At 39.0% G+C, this 20,345-nt stretch overlaps 3 protein-coding genes across 4 annotated transcripts; 2 read left to right on the top strand and 1 right to left on the bottom strand.

Moving 5' to 3' along the window:
* Nucleotides 1-1,531: 1,531 nt before the first annotated feature.
* tspan36 (tetraspanin 36) lies at nt 1,532-8,814 on the bottom strand. The gene is made up of 7 exons (XM_044196038.1): nt 8,572-8,814; nt 4,803-4,994; nt 4,478-4,552; nt 4,219-4,314; nt 3,366-3,518; nt 2,940-3,023; nt 1,532-2,434 (listed from the first exon to the last, which is right to left on the bottom strand). The coding sequence occupies exons 1-7, from the start codon at nt 8,629-8,631 to the stop codon at nt 2,354-2,356; spliced, it is 741 nt and encodes a 246-aa protein (XP_044051973.1). The 5' UTR covers nt 8,632-8,814; the 3' UTR covers nt 1,532-2,353.
* A 2,978-nt stretch (nt 8,815-11,792) lies between these two features.
* LOC122876115 (protamine-like protein) lies at nt 11,793-12,680 on the top strand. Its single transcript, XM_044196039.1, has one exon. The coding sequence runs from the start codon at nt 11,882-11,884 to the stop codon at nt 12,443-12,445; it is 564 nt and encodes a 187-aa protein (XP_044051974.1). The 5' UTR covers nt 11,793-11,881; the 3' UTR covers nt 12,446-12,680.
* A 1,407-nt stretch (nt 12,681-14,087) lies between these two features.
* LOC122876110 (macrophage-expressed gene 1 protein-like) lies at nt 14,088-19,899 on the top strand. 2 transcript variants are annotated; one of them, XM_044196033.1, is made up of 5 exons: nt 14,088-14,421; nt 14,915-14,977; nt 15,371-15,386; nt 16,735-17,129; nt 17,544-19,899. In XM_044196033.1, the coding sequence occupies exons 1-5, from the start codon at nt 14,305-14,307 to the stop codon at nt 19,221-19,223; spliced, it is 2,271 nt and encodes a 756-aa protein (XP_044051968.1). In that variant the 5' UTR covers nt 14,088-14,304; the 3' UTR covers nt 19,224-19,899. The 2 variants fall into 2 exon arrangements, with proteins under 2 accessions (XP_044051968.1, XP_044051969.1); XM_044196034.1 differs by lacking the exons at nt 14,088-14,421; nt 15,371-15,386 and having other exon boundaries at nt 14,916-14,977.
* Nucleotides 19,900-20,345: the final 446 nt, after the last annotated feature.

Raw genomic sequence — 20,345 nt, 5'->3', positions numbered from 1 at the left:
AGAGCGAGGGAAGTTGAGAAAAACAAGAGCACAGAACAGAAGCCAGATGGGTGGTCTTGGTAGGAGATAGAGATGCAAATACAACTCGAATGTAAAACAGAAACAGGTAGAGAAAGAGACACGACAAGAGCTGAAAAGTTGAGCTGAGAAACAGACACAAGCACACAGAGATAAACAGACGTCAGAGTGGGAGGGAGACAGGAGAAACAGACAGTTTGAGGAAGGAGGGAGGAAAACAGGTCTAAGAGCCGACGCAGTTATCTAGCCGTGTGTGTGCCAACAGTTCACTCTGAAAAGGGCCGGCCTGTCTAAATGTCAACACAGCCTGGAGCAGTGAGGACATGCAGTGAATACGATATGCAATCGAGAGATATGAGAGGGACACAGACTGAGACAGGGCAGCGGGGTCATTTACATCAGCGGATGTCATTAATACAGCAGCACACCCACAGAGATGTTAATCACATGTAGAGCAATTAATTGAAACCCCAATACAAGTAACAAGTGACATGAAGGTTTTGGCAATATGAAGTAGATTGCTCATAAAGGATTCCAGAGTGTCTCTTCAAGCTCTAAAACATCTGAAATCATATGTAATCCATTTATACCTTCCTGCATTCATGCGTTTTATCTTTTAATATATAAATATAATAGCTGAAGGACAAAGCATGAACTCGTATCTCATATCTATCTTCTACTACTCCTATAGAAAGTGCATATTAGGTGTTTCTGGGCGCTTTCACCACCACAACTGCTGGTTTAGACTTTAAACTCAGAGCAGGTTCTCTAACACCACCTGCAGGATTTTCTTTGTTACTGTAACTAAACATACAACAGCAACAAACAGGAAAATGCACGATAAAGTGTTGCAGTTGACGCTAATGGATATTTGTTTATTACAGGGGTCGGGACTGGCAAAGGGGGAGAATATGAAGTTGACGCATAGCTGATTTGAATTAATCATTAATAAAAAAGGTCAAGGGATAATTTAAGTTTTAATCAAACTAATGGTTGTATCTACAGCCTCATTATTGGGTGACCTATAGTTTAATCTGTGCTCTGTGATGATTGACGACTATGATGCCCATGGACTTGAGTTTATATTTTCATTTATCTTTTTGAACACTGACAAGGCTTATATATGATAAGCTATCTCCTATATGTAGGTACTAAGGGCCTCTTAATCAGCAGAGTCAGGGGGTAAGAGAGAGACAGATAACCACCATGGGTCTTGTTTAATGTGATGTCTGAATGTACCCTCTGCAACACTACTCAGCTGGACAATAACCCAGCTTTTTTTTTTTTTTAAGAAGCTAAAAAGGTGTTTTGGCATAGAAATGACCACAGGATTAGACATAACTGTTTGCTGTTTCCCCCTAACTTCACAATAACACATAATGATATTTTACATGTCAGTATGCCCCATCTATAAAAACTGATTTAATATTGTAAAATACAAAATGTTAAAAACACAAAAAACACAGAAGACACGGCAATACAAGAATGTGATATAACTGCACCAAACTCCAAATTATTGGGAAAATGTTCTTTTTAATTTAGAAACATAAGAAACACAACCAAAGTTAAACTATGCTGAACTGTAACTTAATTAAATACAGTTAACTGACCAAAACATTTATACACACTATACCTAAATTCTCTAAACCGCTGTCCTTTCATTCATAATCACAAAAAGCTTAAAATACGGTTTGAAGTCCTTCATTATAGTTAATTCCAAAGAATAAGGGTCTTTAAAAGAATATCTACATGATGCAACAGAGTGGGAAGGCTCACAAGATTTATAAGTCGAAGCCTTAATGTTCAAAATAGTTTTCTTTTCTCTCATGTGACACCATGGCAGCTGCACTAGGTTTACAGTCAGCATTAGGAGTTAAAAGATGCTTTAGAGAATGAGGCTTTCAGCAAACAAAATCCAACAGGGGTCAACATTTTATTTTTAACATTATTTAATTACTTTCAAAATGGTATCCTGTGTTCTTGTCACATGTTAGCCTAAAGCAAGGCTGTAGTTGGGCTGAGACAGTACAGGATCCTTACGGAAACTTTATCATAAAAATCTCCAAAGAGGGACATTTATATAACTCAAAATTGAAAGCCATGTCCACATTCAGCAAAACGATTTAACAAGTCAGAGGAACATTTATGAGGAGGAATGCTCTGGTGTGATCCCCTTTAGAGGAGAGGTTTGCCACTTGTGTATGCTTTATATGCCATTATTTAAATAAAACTTATACAATGATTGGCCTGGATGCTTCTGTACACTGCTGAGTAAGCGGTCAGCAAAACCTAGTCAAGCATAATGAGGAGGTGGTAGGTGGTTGCAGGAAGTGGCTCAGGCATAGAGAGGCTGGTAGCCACTCCTCCGGCTGCCAGCTTTACAGGTGATCACACAGACGCTCAGCATCCCAAAGAACTGCAACAGGAAAGATAAAGGTAATCAGATACAAGCTCTCGAGATTTATTTGCTTCACTGGGTTATGTGAGGGAACAAGCTCAAGTATTATGCTATATTTGAATAGTTTATTCTTGCATCTGTACCATTTGAGGGAAGATTATAAATGTAGTCTTTTTCTTTTTTCGCTTAAGCAGAATTACAAAGTAGTCTACAGGACAATCAGGAGGTCATTCCATTCAGATATTTTTCCTTCTAAGGCATTCTCTGAGTTCAGCTTTCTTACAAAACTCACTTTGAAAAGCATAATTAAATCAGTAAAGTGTATAAATGCTGAAATGGCTGTCAGGATCCCACACTGGCCCTTTTCTGTTTCAAGGAGTAGCCCTCAACAGAGCAAGCAATTTACTTGAACATGAGTAGATATGAAGACAGGTGATCATATATTAGATATAGATTCTATAGAGAGCAGGATGGTGCAGTAATGCTCATTCGCTGCTGCTAAACTGTATATGACCGTCTTTACCTTGATGATGGCGAAGCCCAGAATGACCAGCATGGCGTAACTCAACACATCCTGCAGGAGGTGAACCAGCTTGGCCTCACAACCCTAAAATGCATGCACAAGTACAGTGAGTGCACATATTGTATCGGAAATGTCTGCTCAAATGTAGCTCTTGCTTTATTGCCTCAGGAGGTGGGAGATAATTTGATTTTTAACTTTATTTATTGAGTCATAAAAGCATTTAAAAAAGCATTAAAAATCATTAAATGTACGATTATTCCCATTTCAAAAGGCGCAGTTTGAGAAGCAGTTAAAAGCACTTGTAAAGCAATACCAAATAAACAGCTTACAATCCCAAGCACAACAAAGACATAAGCACATGTAACCACATGTACACTGACACAGTATTTATGTCAAAAGAGCAAAGTGTACTTCTGTGTGATTTACCTCTACATTAAGCAGGTCTGTTTGATCCAGTCTGCCAGTGCACTGTGTGTTGGTACTGTTTTTACAGCAGGACAGAGGCACTGTGTTGTTGTGGCTGGTAAACCAGGTAGTGTTGGACCAGCTGGTGTAATTTTTGACACCACAGCACTGCAACTGCACAGAGACAAAGAGAGAACAGACAGGAGTTAATGTAGAACTCAAGAGGAATCCAAAAAAATACAACCGTGAACAAGAGATATAATAACTAACTAAATAACAGTGAAAGAAAGAAAGGGAAAAAGCATCTCTGTATGAGAAGGAGTTACAGGGAAAGTATCATCAACCTATAATGTGGCGTCAGGTAACTCACAGACGTTAATTAGGGATGTGTGAGTCTTGTTTATTTTTTAACCTGCATGCTTTCAGTTAACCTGCTTTATTTTCTACTTTTTTCTCACAGTTAACAGTAGAGAGAGACAGGAAAGGCAGGGGAGAGAGAGAGGGAATAACATGCAGCAAAGGGCCCGGGCCGGACTTGAACCTGGGCCGCTGCATTAAGGACTCGATACGTGGTACGCGTTGTACCAGGTGAGCTACCGTGGTGCCGTGATATATTTGACCATTTACCTTGACATTGATATAATGTATATAAACAAACTGCAAAAATATTTTAAAGATGTCTATTGACTTTACATTCATTCACATACTTTTGTTCTTGCATTAACACAAAAGAAAATCATCTGAAGAAGAACTAAAGAGGGAAATGAAAGAAAGCATGCAAGAGAGAAAGCAAGCAAAGCAGAACAGGTTGAAGAGAATGAAAGTATAAGTGAGAAAACAAAGCTATTTATATATAGTAGAATATAACTCCAACCTGTTTCTGCAGGTAGTCCACAGCTTTGGTCTCAGCATCCTGTCCATCATACTTTGTGAAGATGTCATTCATGGAGCGTTCCAGGTCTCCGCTTATCTGGACAGACACAAGAAAAAAAACCCCACTATGTTGGCAGCCGCATACTTTACTAATGAGCTCAAAGAGTATACAAATGTGCCATAGCAGATTTAAAATGATGGAGAATAAATTCCTAATATAGTTTATTGTCAGCAGCAAACATTGTGTGACTGTGACTCACCTTGCCTTGGTAGATGAAGCTAAATACCAAAGCAGCCACTTCAGCTGCAAAGATCACCATGATGATCAGAAAGAACTGGAGAGGACGAAAATGAGAGAAGTTGCGAAGAAATTTAGTGAGTAAAATAAAAGTAAAATAGAGTGAAAGGATAAACAAAAGCTAATGGAAAACCAAAATGAAACATCATACTAAATGTTTGCAGTTGCATTTTCACCTTCAGACTACAGCTGAGCATGCAGCTGCAAAGTCTGACAAACAAACCGGTTTCCAGGTGTCAGGCAACAGAGAGGATGAAACACACATCCCCACCCCCACACACACTTACAAAGCTAAGGCCGACTTTGGACTCTCGGATTGTGGCGCAGCATCCCACCAGACCAAAAATGAACATCACCACGCTGATGCCGATGATGATAGCTGCTGGGATCAACGTGTACTTGTCCTGAATGAAGTTGTCAAAGTTGTCATAGCTCTTGATCACATAAGCACCGACGTAGGCCAACGACGCTCCTGCAGCCTGCAGGGAGGAGAAAACATCAACATCATATGTTACACGTCAAAGTGTTCATTTTACAATTGACAAGTTAGAAATATGGTTATGGGGAGAATAAACATTTAACATGTCTGCATAGAGATCAGAATGCTTTTATTATTACATATATAATCAGTAAAGAGTTGATAGTAAAGAGTAAAACTTATTTTAAAGAATCATCATCAGAAGACACTAATAACTGTTTCTGTATGTTTGATATAGTTGTTATTCCGGGAATAAACACAAAAATAAGGATCCTACTGAAATGAATACTATTGAACTGTATACATTTTATCTGCTGACATTTTTTATTTACAGATCATTCTACACTAAGCACTAGGTACGGAGCTAAGAGCTAAATTATGGCACTCTCTCCTAATTTGGACAATTTCTGCTCGGCATACTTAGACTTTGCATTTAACAAATCAAGGTGCTGCAAAAACAAACATACATTCATACAAATTAAGAAATTTGCCACATGATCTGTGTTTATCTCTCTGTGCTGGAGTTGAAAGAGCCCTATTCGTATTCTGTACGTTAAATAGCCAAAAACTGAGAGGACAGAGCTGTTTTTTAACCATCCATTCATGAATACAGATGTAGGATGCGAGTCAGTCAGTTTGGTCATGTTCTGACATCAAAAAGACACAGGTATAACACATAGAAGAGATAGTAACGTTCAGCAGTCTACCGATCATGAACACCAGCAAATATATAGAGAGAAAGCTGCTTGTTATAACACTGTCAGATAAAACACAAAGAGATTTATTCTCCTTTTATTATGTGCTGTGATCTCATGTGATGAACACATGAAGGGCACTGATGGTCTGTCCTGGTGGGGTCAGATGTGGATTAGGCATTAAGTCACACCATCATCGTGACTTTTCTACAAGTCATGCATTTAGTGAGCTCACCAATCATAAGACGTGCATATGGAACAATTTTGTGCATACACAGTACAGACAGGAATCACAGTGACTGTTTTAGAAATTATTTCTCATTTTATTGTAAAATGACACTCTTGCCTGTTCTGTTTTCTGTATCTGTTTAAACTATCTGGTCTAAAAAGTCTAGAGGGTCAAAACTGTTAAGAAAACAATGGCTCTAAAGTATTTGTCTTATTATCAGCACTCCTGACTTCCCTTTGCCCTTTGAAACTCACTGTATCAGACTTGATTCAAACTCCAGTCTGCGATAAAAGAAGCCCAATAGTGTGGGGGAAAAAAAGAGCAAAAAACGAAATCAACTGCTGAGGGATGAAAGCTACATAAATAACACTTCAGAATCTAAACTGCAAATTAGATTATGCTCAGATAAAACTGTTTGTGTAAATCCTTTTTCATATGCTGGTGACACAGCCGTAATGAGAAGAAAGAAATAAGAAAAAATAAATAAAATCAGAAATCCCCATTCATGTGTGTCTGTGGATCAGTGTCATTTGTATTATTACTTCCCCTGTAATGAGGTGAGTTATAGATTGTGTGCTTGTCTTTGTTTGTATGTGAGCATGAGTGCTTTGTGTGGCCTAACAATCATTCATCTTCCACCTCATGACTCACTTCTCTTAATCACTCCATAGTCACGGGATTCCTGCGGGGTAGTTACTCTACACCCCTCCCCCCTAATCTTTCCAGAAATTCTGATCTTGTGCCTAAGATGCAGCACAAAGAGGCTTACACAACGTATAGCATCTATGCACGGTGTCACCTCTCTGGAATGTGAGAAACCTCTGAAGCGATGTTTCGTGAGCTGTGGGGATGATTTCAGTCCGTACACGAGAAACACACTAGTACTGTATCTTTGACCAGGTTCCAGGGGGCAAACATTATGTAAGTTTATCAAACTGGGAAAGATGACAGCCATGAGGTTTCTGCTCATGTGCTTCCAAACATTCAGAACACATTAACCTTTGAAACTTTTGATTTTCCCCTCAAATCACCTAATTTGTTTACAAAACAAAATTAGACAATCAGATACATACACTGAATACATTTTACCTTGTTTTACGGCAGCACCATTACATCAAATAGAAATATTCTAATTGTTAAGTGGATCATTTTATACACATTTTCACTAAATTCACTACGAAATATCTGCCATCTTTTGAAACTTTTGGATCTTCAAAAGACTTTAAATAAACTTCTTGTGGGTTTGTACAGTGTTTAGCTGTAGAATATGATTTTGTAAAAACAAACCAGTGGGTCAGAATAATTTAATATTTTGATTGTGATTTTTCAAACAATTCTATACTCTCTCCTATGTCCAAGTTACCATTAATCTGGTTCTAAATAATATCCTTGAGAGGATTTTGTTGACACAAAAAGACAAACAGTAGTGACATTCCCTTCTGTATCTAACAAAATCTAACTCACACTGCTATTTGAGACTCTTGGTCTGAGGAATCAGAGGAAAACTCAAAGATGGATGCTCACTATTATATTATTGTATAACTGAGCTACTGCTGTTTGAGAAAACAGGACAAATCCAGATGTGTGTGACACTTTGAGATACATGTTTTATAAATGAGAGGATTAAATTTTTACTGCTTTGCAACTAGAAACCTGCAATGCATGTGACATATGGCAGGGATATGTTGTGTGTAATGCCTAGCTGGTGAGAAAAAACAACAACAAAAAAGACAGATTTTAGGAATATGGCGATGGATGGAGGAATGCAATTGACCCTACACACACACACACACACACACACACACACACACACTACAAATCATTGAGGATTGACTGATCGATCAAACTCACCTGTTACAGATGAGAAATTTGCAAGTGTGAAACAGAAAGAGAAAGACAAAACGTTAGATTGGGATGAAAATGGAGAATAAGTAAATAAAAAAGTGGATGTAGATATTCAAATTAAAGAGATAAACCATGCCTGTGTTTTCCTCTGAAAATACACACACACACACACTGACCAGTTCCCTTTCACAGTAATCTAATTACACAGACAGGCAGAAAAGTTTACTCAGTCCCTTCAAAACCCATTTCCTCTGAAGGAGAGAGAGAGAAGAGCTGGCAGCTGTTTTCCAGTGAGGCCAAATGGAGAGCAACGAAACCAGATATGAACTCTGGTCAAACTTTGGATGGGTCAAAGTTCAAGCTGACAATGTTAAAGCAAAATCCAGTAAGGCAGTGTTATCCTGAAATTCACATTATTGGGAAATGTTACTCCTAGTCTTTCTGGAATCATCTGGCTTTTCATCATCTTTTTTTTTTTAAAAAGGAAGTACGCAGGTTTGAACTATATTAAGGTACAATGAGGAAGTACAGTATAGTGATGGCGACTGTACTGGTAAGAAAAGTGGGGGAGGCTACCGGCATGTTTATCAAGCCATTTTTCTGATTTGGAGGATGTAAACCTTAAAACACACATGGCTCACAGACGACAAAATAATAACAAATAGCGATGGTTCTCTGTATAGGGAAAACTGTAGGTTACTGTTACAAACCCACCCAAAAAACCCGTTTCATTTCTCTTTTCACCATCCTAGGAAGCCGTCAGTATGAATTTGAATCTCTGCAGGTGGAGAAACAGCATCGCGACTTACCCAAAATATCAAGCTGAGGAAGAGGAGGACGGTCTTGGACGTGAAAATTCCGCAGTCCATGTTGTCTGGAGGAGCTGAAGCGACTGAAGGAGGACTGTGGAGTTGCTGCGGTCCAGTTTTTATCTCGCAGAGAGCCGAGCTGATCCCGCTGCCGCCGCTGCTGCTGCTGATTTGGTCACAAGTTTTCTCAATCTGTCTGACTGCAATGACTGCGATCACATGGTCACATGCCTTGGGGAGGAGAGGATGAAACAGAACCGGTCCGCCAGTCTTCCTCTCCCCGCCCTGCTGGGAAGCATCACATCACGCACTCCCTCAAAGAGGGGGGGGGGGGCAGCACACAGACAAAAAAAATACAAAAAACGGAGGCTATTGTTCAATATTGGAGGTATTTTATTCTGGTTTGAGCACTCTGACAAACATTTTAATACTGAGCAATGAACACACATTTATCTTGATTTAATATGCCTTAGGATCCACTGATTTGAAAAGTGAACGTTTTTTGGGTCTGTGTATAAAATTGAAACTACAACCCCCCCAACCTTTTTTGTTTGTTTTGTTTTCATGACACAACAATCTTACCACAAACCTACTGTATCTGTACACTTATTGACAACATGATATGAACTGTGAGGCTGTCATGAATCTGTGGATTCAATCAAAAAGGTAATTGGATGACAGCTATAGTCCCCTCTTCTGCTCCTCCTATGACAGAAATGATTATGATCTCCATTGACACACACAGAAAAGAGAAGACTGTGGCAATAAATCACAGTAAACATTTACTGCTAGTAAACAATGGTTTTAGTAACTGTACTTCAGTCTGGGGGTTGGAGGCATTTTATCTGCTGAAGTGAATGCCTCAGTTGTGTCACAGTGGCACTAGTAGGCTGAATACTGGTGATTTAATCCACTGTCAGATTTAAATTACTTACACTGGATGCTTGAGGGAGCACAACATAAGGTAACATCTGCTCCTCTGACCATGACACAGACAAAAACTCCTTATACTTTCCAAACCACAATAGCACATAATCTAAAAGGAGTCATTTATAAGTAGTAAATTCCTTACTTTTTTATCAAAAAAAGTCCCTGTAGATGTAAACGAAACAAACATAAAAACCCACAAGAACCCTGAAACAGTTTCAGTTACTATTTGCTCAAGGAGGTGAAACATTTGGTTTAATTATGGGCACAACATCAGTCACAATGACAAAATCGAAAGTGCATGTGTCTGTATGGGAATTTCTCCCACTCTGGGTTCAAGTTCCCTACTGAGATTATTACAACTTTATCTGAGCTGATATGTCTGTTTCATTCTCTGTTCTCCACTCCAGCCCAGTGTCAGGGTGGATTTAAAGGTTTCTCCTCATCTATACAGAGAAAAGATTACAGATACTCTTCTAACGGGTGCCAAAAACAAGTCTATGACCTTCAGTGGACATTTTAAAATACAGGCCTACTTAAGAGGGCAGTGACTTGACACTGACAGGCCAACTGCATTTTTATTGAAACTAATTTTACCCACTCTGTTGTAATATGTACTGTGTTTGTGTGTGTGTATGTATATTTGTGTGTAACAGGAGGTGGCGCTATCAGTGCACTACAGAAGGCGGGACTACATTTGATAATGTTCTCCCTCACACACATGCACACACAAACATACACACACATCTCATATTAATAAAAATACGAAAAAAGAGGGAGAAAGCACGGAAGAGAGAGAGATACATTCTCTATGGTTTGAAAAATGTATTCAAGGGTTTTTGAAGCAGCATATATACAATACTCACATTCTAATGCATGTGTCTACTAATCATCTCCAGTTTTAAACAAATAATATCAAAGAGAAACACAGATGCAGAGTCATGTTTTAAGTTCAAGATTTGAAGTTTATTGTTCTTTAAAGGCACTATCCATGAACTTTAAGGACTAACACAACAAATGAATTTAAGTTACGAATGTTTTCTACTGTTGTTAAAGATTTGTTCTCATCAGTAATGTTTGTAAGCACATCAGAAAACATACCTGCATTCATAATAATAATGTGAGTGTGATTTGTCAAACTAAATATGTGAAAGAGAACAAAATGGTTACAAAATAATAATTGTTTGAAATCTGACTGAACTTCATATTTCAAATAGTCTTCTACTGCACATTAGAGTATTTTGTGCTGTTCATTTACCAAAAGCACTGCAGACTGAAGAAAGGCAGTTAGAGGAATATTTAGTGCAGTATGATGCCATTGCTTCATTGATTCCTTTGCACTTGATTTAATTAATCTATTTATACACAGAGTACACAGCGCGTTAAAAGCTCATAATGGAATTGTGAAGTTTTTTATGGCACTATGTTCTAGTTAAAATGATTAAAGTAGTGTCAAACCAAAGACTGACACTTTAATAGGAAAGAAAGCAGTTTTAAATATACATGAAAGAATAATGTGAATGCACCCCTCACTGGTCATTTCAAGAGTCAAAAAAGTTCAAAAAGACCGGGGAAATTAATCTTAAATTTGTTTCTGCGGCTGCCCCTCCTTACAGGCTGATAACTCTTATTCTGGCTGAGGCCCATCTCCCTCCACACAGAGGAGACATACAGTAGCCTACATTCATATTTTCACTATATAACATATGACATAACATTTCATTTTCTATTATTTAACTTTTATCACATCAGACTTTCATTAGAATTGTCCTGCTTCTGCATTTCAAGAATTTATCTATGTTGAGGTCACTTGGCCCTATATGGTGGGTCTGCAAGGCAGCTGTGTTTCTTTGGTCATCTTTAAATAAATTTAATGAGCAAAAACAGCTAAAATAAAAGTAAGCGCTGGAGCCAGTATATCAGCCACATTACTATTTAAGCTTATTTAATTCTAAAAGTCTGCACTTGATTGTTAGATGGTGTAACTTTGTTAAAATGTTCAAAATATACGTCTCACATTACACTTAACAACTGCCAGCTTGTAATTTCACTTTAACAAACTTGAATATATTTGATTAAATCCCTAAATTAAAATATAGATATACACAGTTAAGATTACGCTGATTCTTGTGATGTGCTTTTTGTGTGGATATCTAACATTTTACCCAGGACTTTTAAAGAATAATCCAGCAGGAGAAAACACAAACTTTATCATGTTTGAGAGTGAGAGAAGAGGCGCGCTGTGGTGGCGAGGCTCACTCTACACGGTTCTCATCTGGGCTTTATAGAGGTTGAACCTGTCAAGAGGGCACGCAGATATATCACTCTGTCCTTTTCTCTCAGTGGATCTCACTCACTTGATCCTGACATTAGCGCTATTACAATGTCTTCTGCTGTGACTGCTTTGCCCTCGGCGGCTCCGGCCAAATCTCCCAAGAAGAGAGCCAAGTCTCAGAAGAAGAAGACGGGTCCCACAGTGTCAGACCTGATACTGAGGGCCGCGTCCGCATCCACAGAGCGCGGCGGCGTGTCCCTGGCAGCCCTGAAGAAGGCTTTGAAGGCCGGAGGATACGACGTGGTGAAGAACAAAGCCAGAGTCCTCATCGCCATCAGGCGCTTGGTGGCCAACAAATCTCTGGTCCAAACCAAGGGCACAGGGGCCTCCGGGTCCTTCAAGCTAAACAAGAAGCCTCCCACACCTCGACAGAAGAAGGTGGTGAAAAAGAAGCCAAAAGCGAAAAGGGTCAAGAGGGCCCGCGTCAGTAACGCAGCCGGAGGTGCCACTCCAGGAGCCAAGAAGTCACCTAAGAAAAAGAGGAAGGCAAAGAGTCCTAAGAAAGCCAAGAGGCCTGCTGCGGCCAAGAAGCCCAAGAAGCCAAAGAGTCCTAAGAAGGCCAAACGCAGGGTCGCCAAGTCTACCAGGACCAGGGCTGCTGCCAAGAAGTGAAAACTCTCCTCATGAACACTAAATGTTGACCAAACAAACCTTTCTGGTGGCTCATGTGTGGACTAAACTTTTGCATTCATTCCATGAACTTGACTTTGCTTGAGCTATTTTACAGTTTTTCTATAACAGAAAACACATACTCTGCTGTTTTTACACCGTTTCCCTGCCACCATCTGCCGTGGTCTGTTTAAAATTGAATTGCAATTGTTGGAAACAATAAAGCTGTTTTATTTGATAGAGCGTGTCCTGTGTTAATGCAAGAACTCTCTGGATAAGAACCCAGTCTGCTTTAGACAATATTAAACTGAGAAAATAAAACTTTACTGAGCCCTGTTGTCAGACAGCCTACATCGTGTTTCAGTCAATGTTTACATTTATGACATGGCATTATTTAGTTCTAAAACATTACCTTGTCATTCAGCACCACTGAGTTCAGTATCTCAGAAACACAAGTATTCTGTGGTCTTACATAGGCAAAGAGTTACTATAAACATAGTTATATGGTATTTTATGTCCTCAAAAATTCCGCACAAGAAAAAAATAGTGTCCGTCTGAATTGTGCTAACAATCCCATAATGCAATGCTCCGCATTTTATAAATGACTAAATGACCTCTGTGCGTCTCTACAGCTGTCAGTGATGACGCAAAAATGATGATGATCAGTAAGTGTCCGAAATCTGAATTTACTGCTCACTATGGGTGGACTGTTGGGTGTCCATTATATAGGGAGTAGTGAATGACTGAACATGGGGGTGATTTCGTACACAGCCTTGATTTGCTTGATTCACAGAGACGCAGGAGAACGCTCGAGGGCGCCCGCTTTTACGCACCGTTACGCACGGGGACCAAGGCGTTTGTTGTGAAGTGGCATAAACAGTTAGTTATAGTGGCCACAAATTAACCCGAATAAAACGTGTTTATGCGTATCTCCTTATATATATATATATATATATATATATATATATATATATATATATATATATATATATATATATATATATATTTAAGAGATAAACGGTATCTGAATCTGCCATACAGTAGCATTCAACTTTTGTCGCGAACAGACAGATGCTGGTAAGAGTTTGTTGAAAAGTAACCTGGATTTGAAACCTTACACGCTACTAAAATTTGTAAAGTTTATGTTTGTTTTGTTTGCGCCATTTTGAAGTGTAGATTGATATCAACAGAACGCTAAGCGGGACCAGGCTGGTCATAAAACAGCTGCTTGCCAAACGCAGCTAATTATCACTGAAAACAGTGATACTTGACGGGCGTGACAAACTGCGTTCGTTGGGGTTTCTCTTATCTCCAGCAGAAAAACACACACGGCAGAGTTTCAGTGCGGGTGAAACGATTGTTATGCCCGAGTGATGACTATAGGGCAGGCATACCAGCCTCATCCTCATCCAAGAGACAGCAGATGAAATAGTGGTTACTTTGAGGGATTTGGACACGAGAAAAAGTAGAGGTAAACAGAGGTTATCGTAGAAAAGGTTTCAGTCGTAGTCATCTGGACACTGTTTTCAGAATCAAGACGTTTCAGCTCCCATCCGGAAGTCATTCTCATTGCCACAATTGAGAATGACTTCCGGATGGGAGCCGAAACGTCTTGATTCTGAAAACAGTGTCCAGATGACTACGACTGAAACCTTTTCTACGATAGAACACTCCTGGACGAATGAGGGACTACACCGTCTTAAACAGAGGTTGAATTTCGACTAGTACTTAGTCAAATCAATGAAAAAGCTTGAAAAAAAGCTATGATCCCTAATTATACATAATTTAGAGCCTTTGGATGCTATTTGCTGAAGGAATGAGGTCTTGAACCCGTAAAGTAAAGGCATATTGTACAGTACGTGATGACTCAAACGGCTGTAAACTTCATCAGCTGTATGGTTTCGTGTTGCCATCTACTGGCCGGATTCTGCAACCAACCGCAGTCGGGAAGGACAGTAGACCGGGGAGATTCACCTCAGGTCAGTTTTCATTATGGTAATATTTTCTGGTTACAAGTAAAGTTTGGCAACTCTGGACCTACTTTTATAAAATGATGTTCTCCTTGAGTGCAACCCAAATTTAATTTGGTGTTTCAGATAAAAAAAACTGTAATATACAGGAGCTCTATTTTGTAAAGAGCTATTTTGGTAACACTTTGTATTCCAGCCAACAGGCCTTGTTGTTACTGTATAATTAAAGAATAAAACGGGGAGAACAGTCCAGATTTTTTAGAACTGTCTGCATACCTTATTCTTCTTGTGTAATAAAAAAGAATGAAAATAAATACTCGGTTCCTGGTACCTCATTATTATTATGTTGAATGTTATTATAACATTCATTAGTATATTATTATATGTTTGATCCACCTTCATCTGTATGTTAAATTATTACATTACTGTATTATGTTATTATGACGTTACAAGCCTTCTATAGCTGTGCTCTTAAGAAAGGTAAATTGGTTTTCTATTCCAGCCTACCTGTAACGCGCTGCTGCAGTGCTGGACGAAGATGCCCTCTAAGAGCAAATTTTCAAAAGTATAGACCCCTTCCTCAACTTGCTATTATTCCAAATCACACCATGAAGTAGAAGCCATAATAATTCAATGGAGTGTGTGTGTGTAGCTTGCCTGCTGAAGGCCCACCTGTAAGAAATTATTGTCACAACTGCCATGAGAAAAGGGCAAAAGCATTTTTTTTAAATTGCACCTCATTCATTAGTATTTTAAGTTTTGGTAGCACATCACAATTGTGAAGACATTATACCATAATTACTTAATAGGTACCGCTGTTTACCAGTAGGCCTACCCCGTAGGTACCCAGTTTTTAGAAAAATTACAGTATAATTTATTTCTCATTTCCTCTAAAATTCCCAATTGTTACTGCCTTGTTCCCCATTGTCTGGTTTTCTTCCGCTGTACCTACATTTAGGTACCAGTAGGAACCGGTAAGTATTTTGTATGTACTGCTTCATACAACAAAATTACACCACAAATTCTGGCAAATTAGGCTACATAGTAAACTGTGGGCTGTATTATAAAGTGGTACTGCTATATTATATAGAAATGTAGCTAAAAAATGAAAATGACGTTTTGGAGATAGTTATAAGAAAATGTATTTAATGAAAATATTTATGTAAAGTAGTACTTTGGGCGGAAACACAGCTTAACTAATAGAACATGTAAGTAGTGCAAATAATGACAAGTTACTAGAGAGAGATCCTATATTAATGAATCATCCTCACTCATTGCTGAATTAACTAATCATTAACTATTCATTAGCTACTCTATAAAGTTTGATAAGGAGTTACCCATTAACTAATGATTCATTAGCAGTTAGTTCCTCATTCGTTCTCAATTTGTTCCCTGGTAACTACTCCAAAGTTTGTAACCCTTACTGTAAAGTGTTACCCAGTGTTTAAAAATCAGAGTATCTTACATTTCAATTATTTTTGTATTGTTATTTTTTTAATGTACGTAAGTATTTTTAGACCTGTGTGGAAAATCTGGAACAATGGCCTGTAGATATGGTTACATTGGTTATATTGTAATTCTACACATTCTACATGTATTGTTTTTTACTTATCTTTTGTAGTTTGCCAAATGTTCAGGCTTAGGCTTGATTGTTGGCTGATAACTCAGAGTCAGAAATTCTCAGGACATTCGCAGTGACGTACACTCATGTGACAGTTCACATGTGAAAACAAAGCCACTTCCACTTTTAGTAGATCTTGTTTTCATGTCAGCTTTCTGTTCGCTTTGATAAGAGGAAGTCGGTGAGCAGTTTTAATAAAAGTAGAAAAACTAATGAAACAGAGCATTTATCAATTAAAGTATTTTTTAACATAAATATTTAACATATATCACAGTAATTGCAGTATATAAAAAAGGCTTACCAAAACATCTATTGTAGGGTTTCATGATATTGCTTTTATATGGTTATATTATATTGTGAAGTTATTTTCCTGTGATAGAAAATAAGATTAGTCATAATTTAATACCCTTAGACAGGTAATCCCATTTTTGCCAACTGAGTTCTTTTGTTTATAAGTAGCCTATAGTATATATACGTTGGGGTAAACAAAAATGCAGACTTGCATTAGAAAGTGAAACTTCAATGTCCCCCACCAGTTCTTAAACATGATTTTGTTGTGGTTGTCATGTGTTAACCGCATAAGAGGTGGAGGAACTTGGTTTGAACCTTATATTCAGCCGTCTCAGCCCTTTCTGACACAGCAATCATGCAGGCAGCAGTGACCCTCGTGGCTCTCTCTCTCCTTCATGTCTGCTCTTCAGTCCCTGTCAGCCGCCCCACCAACTGGCTCAGACAATGTCGTGCCTCCACCAACCTCTCCATCACAGCACTGGAGGTGCTGCCAGGCGGTGGCTGGGACAACCTCCGGAACATGGACATGGGTCGAGTCATGAACCTCAGCTACTTCCAGTGCCAGACCACTGAGGACGGGCTCTACCTCATCCCAGATGAGGTGTTTGTCATCCCCCACAAGGAGACGGGTGTGGAGACAAACTCAGAGATAATCAGCTCCTGGCTGGAGCAGAAAAGCTCTACATCTAACACCATAAATGCAGACATATCCTTCCTCCCGGTGCTGAATGGCAAATTTTCTACAGAGAACCAGAGGATGAAAACCCATCAGGTCAAAGACTCTTCAACTACAGCCAGAGTGCAAGTAAGTTTTTATTTTGCATAGTTTGGATGTATAAAATAAAAAGCACAAAGTTGTGACTGATTGTGGATCAAAATCTAAAATAATTTTCCAAATACTTTGTTTAAGTATAAAATAAAACACTACTCTAACATGGATTACTTATTCATTTGGTTGATAAAAATGTTGAGTTTCCTTAAATATTTATTCTATTTATTGGACTATTTAACAGAGGCAGAGCACATTATACATCATTGCTGTAAATGTGCCTGTGCGAGCCAGAAGGCTATTTTTTATCTGTAGTTCCTGGACAGATGTTAGAGATGTCACTTTAAAAAGCAAATAAAGAAAAGGAATAGAAAATGAATAAGCTGAAATAAAAACAGACCCCACAACAAAAACAGACTAACATAATGATTTCTAATCTTTTCCTCAAAGGTTCGTAAATTCATCTACACAGTTCAGGCTTATCCAGACTTCACTCTGGACACACGCTTTGCTCAACAAGCCAAAGACATAGCTGATGCAATTGAAAACAACCAAACAAGGAACGCAGAATATCTCTCAGAGAAGATGGTGCTGGACTATGGAACCCATGTTATCACAAGTGTCGATCACGGGGCTACTTTGGTTCAGGAAGACTACCTCCGTTCTTCATACGTGTCGGACAGTGTGTCAGAAAGTTCCACTGTCAAAGCACAGGCAGGCTTAAACTTTTTTGACAAACTCAAGTTTGACATAAGCAGTCAAAATACCCAACAGAGCTCATTACTTCAAACATATCAGTCCAATATTCAGTACTCTCTCATCCAAAGCCATGGTGGCGGCACACCTTTCTATCCTGGCATCACTCTGCAGAAGTGGCAGGAAAGTACAAGGAACAACCTGGTTGCTATTGATCGGTCAGGATTTCCCCTACACAGCTTTATAAACACCAACACCTTCCCTGATCTGCCACAGCCTACAGTTGGCAAAGTGGCTCTTACAGTGAGTCAGGCCATAGAGCGATACTACAAGGTCAACACGCGCCCTGGATGTGTCGACATCGACTCCAAGAACTTTAACTTCCAAGCCAACATTGATGATGCATCCTGTGAGGGCCCCGCTACCAACCTCAGTTTTGGTGGTGTCTACCAAGAGTGTATTCAGGTCAGCTCAGATGCTGGTCCACTATGTGATGCCTTGGCCCAGAAAAACATTGAAACAGGTGACTTCTCCTGTCGTCCGCCTTACTCCCCCACTTTACTGAGATCAGAAGTGAGACAGCAGGGTTACACTTTGTACGAATGCTATGACCAAAGCTATGATTGTGGGCTTTTTGGGCTATTTGATTGCAGTGATTTAGTGTGTCAGGACAACTACCATGTTCGCTCTGCCCGCATCGACACCTACTGGTGCTCTGTAAATGGAAAGGCCCCAGACAACTCAGGGTATCTGTTTGGAGGGATATACAGCCCCTCTCTCCTGAACCCCCTAACCAATGCCAAAAGCTGCCCCCCAAACTTCATTCCGGTAAAGTTTCTCTCGGACGGCCAAGTGATCTGTGTGAGTAAAGACTATGAAACGGCCACCAGATACTCAGTACCATTCGGAGGCCTCTTCAGTTGTCAGTCAAGCAACCCACTGGCAGGGTATCAACATCGCTGCCCTCCCAAGTTCAGTCAGCACCTCGCTACAGTGAGCGACGGCTGTGAAATTCTTTACTGTGTCCAGTCAGGACTGTTCACAGGTGGGCAGCTGCTTCCGATCCATCTTCCTCCTTTCACTAAACCTCCACTTGTCAGCATGCAAGCCACAAACACGGTCATGGTGATGACTGAAGGAGATAAGAGCTGGGTCAGAGTGGGGCAGACCAAGGAGTGGAAACTGGCCAAACCAGAGGAAATCAAGGAAATTGTACAGAAGCTTAACCCAGAATTGAGTCAGATGTCTAGAGGAGAAAAGGCAGGGTTAGCCTTTGGGGTGATTGGTATGATGGCGCTGGTGGTAGTGGCAGTACTCCTGGTGAAGAGAAGGAGGAGGCTGGCTGGGTTTAGGACAGTTAGAGGCTATGAGGAAATACGTGGAGAGGTTGACCGTGATGAAGTAGAGAGGGAGACACAGCAAAATGAGGCTTGAGTGAAGCACACATCTTAGAGGCTTGTTAGTCGGAGAGGTTAATCTGGTGTGACAGCTTTTGATTTTCACTTCCTTGTTGATTGTCACCTCAGAAATTTCTGTCATGCATCTTTGGAGGGTGGAAATTGTTCACATGTTTGAGGGCTCTTAGTTTGAATCAGTTGGACTTTGCAATTATTATTATTCTTATGGAATGTATATGAAACAAATTTGTAATTGACATTTTAACAACTGCTATGGATTGCAAATGTAATAGTTTTAACAAAACATTTATTAGTAGACATTCTTTCCTAGCATTTGCTAGCATTATGTGCAAGTCATGTTTAGCATAAGTAAACTGCATTTTGTATGTACAAACTTTAGACAATATCATATTATATTAGATCTGCATAATGCCATGTACTGTATAAATATTTGTATTTCCAGTTTAAGAATTTGAATGCTTTGTATGACTTTGTTTGGATGTACCATTTATAAAATGTAGTTTTTTCTAAATATTTTTTACAGACAATTGATTAGCATTTTGTGAAGCTTTTTTTTCAACATATGAATAAAAAAAGCATTAGATTAAGAATGTATTTTTTTTATCATGCTAATATAATTGACAGGATTTAAAAATGTATGTCAATTAAATTATTTTGCACTGCACTTTACTTATTAAAGTAATGTAAAACAACTTAATGGATCTGTTTTTTCTCAGCTGCTTTGCTTTCAGATTGTAGCAGTTTGCGTGTTGGGTGGGGGAATAATGCGAGAGAGAGATAATGTTAAACAAACATACTGCAGGTGTGCACTGCTCTAGTGTACATGGAAAAACTCTTGGCAAATGTGTTTTTGTTCTGATAAATCAAGGCTATGGTGTTCGTCCTCAGACTGCATGGTGGTCTCATTTACTTACAACAGTACATGTTTTGGCAGGTTCTCATTGACTTCTTCATATCACTCGAGTAGATTATTATTGTTCATTACAAGTTACAGTTCATTTCAACACACTGTGCTTTTATCACCTGATCATGCACTGACTGAGAAATCACATCTTGTAATCACTTGAACAATTAGGTAACATAAATCACATAATTGCTGTATATAAAACACAGGTTTATGACTCTTATCAAAATGTGT

This window comes from Siniperca chuatsi, linkage group LG5, assembly GCF_020085105.1.
Source record: "Siniperca chuatsi isolate FFG_IHB_CAS linkage group LG5, ASM2008510v1, whole genome shotgun sequence".
NCBI classification, from domain to species: Eukaryota; Metazoa; Chordata; class Actinopteri; order Centrarchiformes; family Sinipercidae; genus Siniperca; species Siniperca chuatsi.
The sequence above is the reverse complement of the archived record's forward strand: the minus strand, read 5'-3'. Positions and strand labels throughout refer to the sequence as shown.

What these genes read in the sequence shown, in the direction of transcription:
- tspan36 (XM_044196038.1), bottom strand. Translation starts at nt 8,631, where the DNA reads ATGGACTGCGGAATTTTCACGTCCAAGACCGTCCTCCTCTTCCTCAGC. An exon ending in GCTTCATCTACCAAGGCAAG is followed by an intron (nt 4,315 to 4,477) that starts GTGAGTCACAGT and finishes GTGTCTGTCCAG; the next exon opens with ATAAGCGGAGACCTGGAACG. An exon ending in TGGACTACCTGCAGAAACAG is followed by an intron (nt 3,519 to 4,218) that starts GTTGGAGTTATA and finishes GTCTCTGTGCAG; the next exon opens with TTGCAGTGCTGTGGTGTCAA.
- LOC122876115 (XM_044196039.1), top strand. Translation starts at nt 11,882, where the DNA reads ATGTCTTCTGCTGTGACTGCTTTGCCCTCGGCGGCTCCGGCCAAATCT.
- LOC122876110 (XM_044196033.1), top strand. Translation starts at nt 14,305, where the DNA reads ATGACTCAAACGGCTGTAAACTTCATCAGCTGTATGGTTTCGTGTTGC. An exon ending in ACCGGGGAGATTCACCTCAG is followed by an intron (nt 14,422 to 14,914) that starts GTCAGTTTTCAT and finishes TTTCTATTCCAG; the next exon opens with CCTACCTGTAACGCGCTGCT. An exon ending in CAACTACAGCCAGAGTGCAA is followed by an intron (nt 17,130 to 17,543) that starts GTAAGTTTTTAT and finishes TTTTCCTCAAAG; the next exon opens with GTTCGTAAATTCATCTACAC.